General features: G+C 38.6%; 1 protein-coding gene across 6 annotated transcripts in view; it reads right to left on the bottom strand.

The window, feature by feature from the left end:
* LOC121872272 (protein TANC2-like) overlaps window positions 1–8,210 on the bottom strand; it is an 82,877-nt gene that overhangs the window by 15,731 nt on the left and 58,936 nt on the right. For all 6 annotated transcript variants that reach the window (XM_042374938.1, XM_042374941.1, XM_042374939.1 and 3 more), the window contains 2 exons: window positions 3,905–4,162; window positions 1,789–3,125 (listed from right to left, as the gene is read on the bottom strand). In XM_042374938.1, coding sequence (XP_042230872.1) covers window positions 1,789–3,125; window positions 3,905–4,162 — 1,595 coding nt within the window. The remainder of the gene's footprint in view (window positions 1–1,788; window positions 3,126–3,904; window positions 4,163–8,210) is intronic.

Here is an 8,210-nt window from a genome sequence, read left to right as displayed (position 1 = left end):
AGTGGGGTATGCTATAACGAATCTAATTGGTTCTAGAACCTTGTTTGTTATAGCATTCGTTCGTTATTGGATTAATCCGTTCCAGGCCCCCAAATACAACCACTTAACACTGAAAAATATAATATAAAAATGTAAAAATTGTAAAAAAGTGCATAAATATGCATCTAAACCCCTGAAATAAAGAATATCATTAATACTTGTAATAAAATAACAATAAATTAGTAAAAAAAAAAAAAAAAAAGATAATAATAATAATGTTTGTTGTAGGAGTTTCGTTCGTTATAGCATTCTCAATTTTATAGGTAAAACCGTTCGTTATAGGAATATTCGTAGTAGAATCCATTCGTTATAGCATACCCCACTGTAGTACATTAAATTTCACAGACAGTGAACCCTCGGAGATTTGAACTCGGTAAATTCGGATTTCAGAAGATTTGGACAAAACTTTGGGGTTCGGGGGCTAAGTAGCCTCCCTAAGAAGCACTCAAAACAGAGCAAAGATCATCTTAAGCCTGTGTAACTTGGATATCAGCATGCAGGACACAGGTGCCCGAGGAGGCAGGAAACAAACAGAGTTGTCAATTGTTGTTTGTGGGAATATCATTTCATTCACTCTTGTAATGATGTAATGTTTCTTATTATGTTATCATAGGTAAATGCATGGTCTATATAATTTGTTTATCACTGTGCCCATCACAGTTTTCAAATTAGACTACAAGATATGTATTTCTCCCATACGTATTTCGATCGTCACGAGAAGGGTAGCGAGTGACTGCTAGTTAGCACGTCGTCTGCTGTTGTAACTCTTCCCGCTATCTGCCATATTTCACTGGATTTACTGCTAATAATTGTGCTTACTGATACAGTATAATAGTGCTTAATAATAATTAATCATGGCATTACAGCCAGGTTAGACTGGTCACTGTAACCACCAGGCTACTGGGCCAAACTGTGAGGTGTAATAGTTGTTTTTTAACTCAGATTTTTGGGCAGATATACCGGTACGTAAGTTTATTCATTTATTTTTATTCGGTTACATGCATACATCATCATCCTACATACATATTGTGAAAAACAGTAATAGAAATAATTGTCCTAAGGGCAAACACAAAGGGAAAAGGAATACTGTATATATTTCTTGTACATAAGCAAAAATTTACCCCCCCCTCCCCCCCGTACCAGTCAGCAAATGTTATTCGCGGATTTGGTGATTTGCAGCCATTTTGAGAACCTAACTCCAGCAAATTTGGGAGGCCCCCTGTACAATATTTTTTGTTGTAACTTAATTATTGGTATCATTTTATTTATTCCTCACATTTACTGTTACTGTATATATTATTTTAAAAAACTATGGCTAGAGGAGGATAATACACACAAATTTGTTACCTAAATACTCCCTGCTAAAATAGGGTCTTATGTCGGGGTGTGTCCAATATGGGGTTTCGACTTATATGCCGTTAAATATGATACTGTATTTTTGGTGTATTTTTTTTTTAATTACTTGTCATTTTTATACATTTAGTCTATTCGCCGGAAGATACGCATAATCGGCTTTTTCGGACAGGTGTTTCCCCCTTTTAGTCCTGATCTTCGAGGGTTCACTGTACTGCAGAAACAGTCACTAGTACTTGTGGTTCTGCACAGAAGGTTTTTTAATCCTAATTTTCTCCATTAAGCTTCATAACTTCAAATCTTTTCCTATTTTCTTGTATCAAATAAAATTTTAATTGCTTTAAGTGAAAGCTTTGATCAAACAGTACAGTATATGCTGTGAATTTTAAAAATTACCTTGGTGTTTGGACTGTAGAGATTTCTTGTGCATGCAAGTGCCTGTGATACATTGTGTGAAGACTGCGCCAGCCAGAGGGCCTGCAGATCACGGGGAGATAGAGGCAGGGCCCGTGCCATGTTCTTGTACACGTGCGCCTTCAGTATGTGGTGGCCTAATTCTAAGGAAGCTTCAGGATCCAATGGCCACTCAAGGCGAGACATGCGAAGAGCCAAGTTTGCATGACCAGCTCTTGTGTCACAAACAAACTTGGCAGATTCTCCTTCAGCACGTCTTGCTAGCCACTCACGAAGTGCTGGGTGGAACAGCATGTAAGTGTCATCCAGTCTTTTTACCAAGAAAGAACTTAACACCTTGAAACAATTGATAAATTCATCCCAGGACAGGAACTTGTAGAGGAGTCCAGCATTAACAGAATGATACATTTCAGGAAGTGTAAGTGGGTTAAGAGATGCTAAAACAACATTAAGAATAGGTTGAATCTTTTCAAAGCTTCTTACACTGGGGAATCTAAGATTAAATAAAAGAAGAAAGATCTCATTTAGGGACTGTGGGAGAACTTTGAAAGAACCAGATTTCATGACAAGATGACCTCGCTCAATCAAATCCAAAATGAGCTTGATGTACAGTATGGAACCTTTACTCTGAGTGACCACATACTGAGTAAAACGGTGTTGAGAAGAGCCTCCTTCTATCTTCCCCTGTGTCACTGTGATATTTGATCTTATGGTGGGGGAATGCACACACCGGAAACCCACATAATCACAGAGGTCACGGGCAGCAAGGTCTGCAGCGGGGTCTGCACGCTGATCTGGGTCAAGAGATATTCGATGGAAGGGCAGAAGGCGTGTCAAGTCAGCCAGCTGAGTACGAACACTCACTATCAGTTTGACGAAAGATGGCAGTTTAACGGCATGACGGGCAAGGAATGAAGCAAGTGTGTCTGCATGATCTGGACGATGGTATTCTGCCTCACATAGGCCATCCACCACAATGATGAGTGGATCTGCTCCCACTTTACCCAGCCTGCGGAGATTGTGTAGCGGCTCTAAAATACCTTTCACCAATGCTGTGGATGGATCACTCACACATGCCGGCAATGCCAACAGTCCCTGCGTCTGTGGCTCGGCCAATAACAGGTCGCGGTAGGCATGAAGCTGTGGCGCCTGGCACAGCTGAGCAGCAATGGAGTGAACAAAGTCAGGAACGAGACAAGTCACTGAGTTCTCCGCTTGGCAGAAGTGGTAAGCAACAACTCGAGATGCCAAGGATTTTACACCTTCTGGTATTAAGCTAACACGGCCGTACAGTGACCCTCCACCTTTACTGTATGGATCTGGAAAGAAACAATGAAGATTGCATATATATATATATATATATATATATATATAGAAGTGCAGAACAAGTTATATATATACAGAGGAGGGTGAGAACAAGTCCACAGAGGTCAAGTATTGGTAATGACCCTACTAATCTTTACAAAAGCACCGTGAATAGTCAGGTCAGGTCACCCCCTTCTCTTAAGCTCCTCTACATGTGTGTTGGTGTGGGGATTAGTGGATGACATCATTATAACCTGACCTCATGTTTAATAAGGTCACCCTGTATATTTAAGCCTCTCTCTGGCCATGTAATCCAGTTGCCTCTGAAGATGTCTTGAATAAAGACGAAAGCTAAGGTGCTCCGTTGTTTCCCTTTTCCCGTGTGATTTTATAAAGATTTATCTTATCCACATTTTCATTGTGGATCTACATGATATATATATATATATATATATATATATATATATATATATATATATATATATATATATATATATATATATATATATATATATATATATATATATATATATATATATATATATATATATTTTTATAATCTGTTTTAGTACTTTACTGATAATAGGACATATTTAAAATTAAAGCGACAATGATGCATTTCATTATTATTTAGCTAATACTAAACATAATATTTTTGCTGACATTCACTTACAAAAGAAGAAAGGTCCTAATTACTGAGCCACTACAAGTTCTGGAGACCAAAACATAAATGGTCTTCTGTAATAACTATTTATAAAGTTTAACTGTGAATCAAAATTAATGTTAAACTCACCTTGGTAGATGGAGTCATCCCTCTTGCGGCCAAAACAACTATACTCAACCATCTGGAGAATAGCGGCTGTCTTTCCTGCCCCCACACTGCCAGTAATTATGACACCCCTATTGGTCGGGGCCTCGGCAGTAAGATGGGCTTCAATCTCTCGATAGAGCCAGGCACGGCCAACAAACAGTGGATCTGGGTCCTGTTGGGGCACCTCAAAGAACAATGGTCGTAAGCTCAGCTGTGCACCTCGGTAACTGGCAAATCGCACTGAAATAAATGAAAAAAAACACCAATCAATATAAAGCAATACCGGTACACTTTACACTGTACAGCTGTAACCAATTTAAGAGCATGACTTAGAACAAGCAAGTTTGTAATAAACATCTTTGTGTGGTTCCCTGTAAAGTACAGTAAACCAAGGATCATACAATACATTACAGTACATAAATATTTTCAATCTTTGGTGACGATGACATCACTTATGAGGAATAAAATTTCAGATACAGTACAATACAATAAATAGCTTGTTTCATACCAGTCAGATACAGTAGGGTCGGGATGTATCGCGAGATAGGGTCCAAGGACATTTGCTATATACTAAATCGCAATATATAATTACAGATAATCAATGGGGAAAATGGGGTTAGGTTCTGGAGACCAATAAATGTGAATAAACTTGACATAAAATGGCACAGTCTAAAGTAAGCAGAATACATAAATTACAGTGCTGTAATCCTTGCAAGATATAGAATAATTTGAGTATAGACATTACCTGTACAGTGAACCCTCACTTTAAGCAGTCAATTGAACTCACGGCGGCCCGCGTAAAGTGAACAACATAACATATGGGATTAACTGAAATAGAGACCAGGCCGACCCCCAAACTCCACTTTTTCAGACACAATACCTACTTTGTAATAAAATTAACTTCTTAATTTTATGATGGTATGCACACACAATTAATAATTAAGAGAAATATCAACAATATTAGGTTTTTTAACACTTACATTACGGTAGTAGAAGAGATGGCCGGGCACACGGGGATGGAGGGTTGGTTCCGAGGCAGAGGGCAGATTATTGGCCCTCACCTGTATCACTTGTATCAATTGTATCACTATCCACCACAGAGGCTTGCAGGGCCTCTTTGTCAAACCCCTCAAAGTCCATATCCTCACTATCATTATCACTATCACTGACTTGGGCCGGCTGTGGTGGGTGGCGGGTGAAGAACTCGGTAATGTTTTGATGACTGGGCGACCTTGTGCGCACCCTGCTCGTGCCGCTTTCCGAGTAAAAGGGTACACACACCACGGAAAGTGAGCATTCCGGTTTCGGCAGGGTACCGTGTAAACGTGGAAACGCGTAAAGTGAAGCCGCGTAAAGTGGGGGTTTACTGTATATATTTTGCATGAGATAAAATTTTAGTCTTTTAGAGTATACTGTACATTTAAGTACAGTACTGTAAAGTTTTTCAATTCGTAATTTTGGGGCGATTTAGGGGATTTTTAGAAGTTTTCTGACTTTATATGGTTTTTAGCTTTATGTGAGGTCCCAGTAACATAACCCCATGTAAGTTGTGAGTCTACTGTAAATAAATTTAGCACTATATATTGGAAACTGTCGATAATCTTGGTAGTCATCATAAATTTGAAATATTTTCTGCTCGATTTCCCTCACAAAATAATGTTTTTTCGCTATAAATAGGAAAATGTCGAAAATTTTTGTAGCCGCAATCTAAAAAAATCGTTATACAAAGTCGCTATATGTCCCGACCCTACTGTAAAGCTCTTGTATTCTTTATGAATAAAATATTATTCTTCATATCCAACTCAAGCAAGAAATACAGTCACATTAGGCTTGAAAGAATATTTGTTGTTGTTATTATTATTAGTGTCATACTTTACTAATAAATATTAAGAAGCTACGGGTACCCCTCGATTTACGGACATCCAATTTTTTTAAATTTACAAATTTTGAAAAATTACAGTTTATAGAATACTAGTCTCACCCTTATGGAATTTTCGTGTCTAATCAATACTATACTGTACTGTATACAGTTTTTCAAAATAAGTTATTCAACTGACAGTATTTGACTAAACACATAAACTACAGCATATAAAGACAATTAAACTGCATTCAAAATTAACAGAGTAATCCCTCACTGACCTGGTCCCTAGAATGATGAACTTGCAGGAGAATTATTTACTTTTTACCAACATCAGACCTTCAGCTCTTATCACCTATTGACAACTTTCAGATAGCTTTAGACTCCTGATACTATATGTGCACAGTATCTGGAGTGTTTAGTTCCTGACACTATATGTGCACAGTATCTGGAGTGTTTAGTTCCTGACACTATATGTGCACAGTATCTGGAGTGTTTAGTTCCTGACACTATATGTGCACAGTTTCTGGAGTGTTTAGTTCCTGACACTATATGTACACAGTATCTGGAGTGTTTAGCTCCTGACACTATATGTACACAGTATCTGGAGTGTTTAGCTCCTGACACTATATGTGCACAGTATCTGGAGTGTTTAGCTCCTGACACTATATGTACACAGTATCTGGAGTGTTTAGCTCCTGACACTATATGTGCACAGTATCTGGAGTGTTTAGTTCCTGACACTATATGTGCACAGTATCTGGAGTGGAGTGTTTAGCTCCTGACACTATATGTACGTATCTGGAGTGTTTAGTTCTGACACTATATGTACACAGTATCTGGAGTGTTTAGCTCCTGACACTATATGTACACAGTATCTGGAGTGTTTTAGCTCCTGACACTATATGTGCACAGTATCTGGAGTGTTTAGCTCCTGACACTATATACACAGTATCTGGAGTGTTTGATCTGACACTATGTGTACACATTATCTGGAGTGTTTAGCTCCTGACACTATATGTACACAGTATCTGGAGTGTTTAGTTCCTGACACTATGACATTGCACAGTATCTGGAGTGTTTAGCTCCTGACATATATGTGCACAGTATCTAGATGTTTGGCTCCTGACACTATATGTACTGGTATCTGGAGTGTTTAGTTCCTGACACTATATGTACACAGTATCTGGAGTGTTTAGTTCCTGACACTATATGTGCACAGTATCTGGAGTGTTTAGTTCCTGACACTATATGTACACAGTATCTGGAGTGTTTAGCTCCTGACACTATATGTGCACAGTATCTGGAGTGTTTAGTTCCTGACACTATATGTACACAGTATCTGGAGTGTTTAGTTCCTGACACTATATGTACACAGTATCTGGAGTGTTTAGTTCCTGACACTATATGTGCACAGTATCTGGAGTGTTTAGTTCTGAAGCACTATATGTACACAGTATCTGGAGTGTTTGGTTCTGACACTACTGTATGCTTGCACAGTATCTGGAGTGTTTAGTTCCTGACACTATACAGTATGTACACAGTATCTGGAGTGTTTAGCTCCTGACACTATATGTACACAGTATCTGGAGTGTTTAGCTCCTGACACTATATGTGCACAGTATCTGGAGTGTTTAGTTCCTGACACTATATGTGCACAGTATCTGGAGTGTTTAGCTCCTGACACTATATGTACACAGTATCTGGAGTGTTTAGCTCCTGACACTATATGTGCACAGTATCTGGAGTGTTTAGTTCCTGACACTATATGTACACAGTATCTGGAGTGTTTAGTTCCTGACACTATACTGTATGTACACAGTATCTGGAGTGTTTAGTTCCTGACACTATACAGTATGTGCACAGTATCTGGAGTGTTTTGCTCAAGACACTATATGTGCACAGTATCTGGAGTGTTTAGTTCCTGACACTATATGTACACAGTATCTGGAGAGTTTAGTTCCTGACACTATATGTACACAGTATCTGGAGTGCTTAGTTCCTGACACTATATGTTTACAGTATCTGGAGTGTTTAGTTCCCGACACTATATGTACACAGTATCTGGAGTGTTTAGTTCCTGACACTATATGTTTACAGTATCTGGAGTGTTTAGTTCCCGACACTATATGTGCACAGTATCTGAGGTTTTGTCAAGACACTATATGCACAGTATCTGAGTGGCTTAGTTCCCGACACTATATGTACACACAGTATCTGAGTGTTTAGTTCCTGATTAATTATATGTTACAGTATCTGGAGGCTTAGTTCCTACACTATATGTGCACAGCATGGAGTGTTTTGCCTTTCAGACACTATATGTGCACAGTATCTGGAGTGTTTTGCTCAAGACACTATATGTGCACAGTATCTGGAGTGTTTAGTTCCTGACACTATATGTTTACAGTATCTGGAGTGTTTAGTTCCCGA

The sequence above is a fragment of the Homarus americanus genome, unplaced genomic scaffold (assembly GCF_018991925.1).
Source record: "Homarus americanus isolate GMGI-L3 unplaced genomic scaffold, GMGI_Hamer_2.0 scaffold5589, whole genome shotgun sequence".
NCBI classification, from domain to species: Eukaryota; Metazoa; Arthropoda; class Malacostraca; order Decapoda; family Nephropidae; genus Homarus; species Homarus americanus.
Note: the sequence above shows the minus strand (reverse complement) of the source record. Positions and strands in the feature narration are given on the sequence as shown.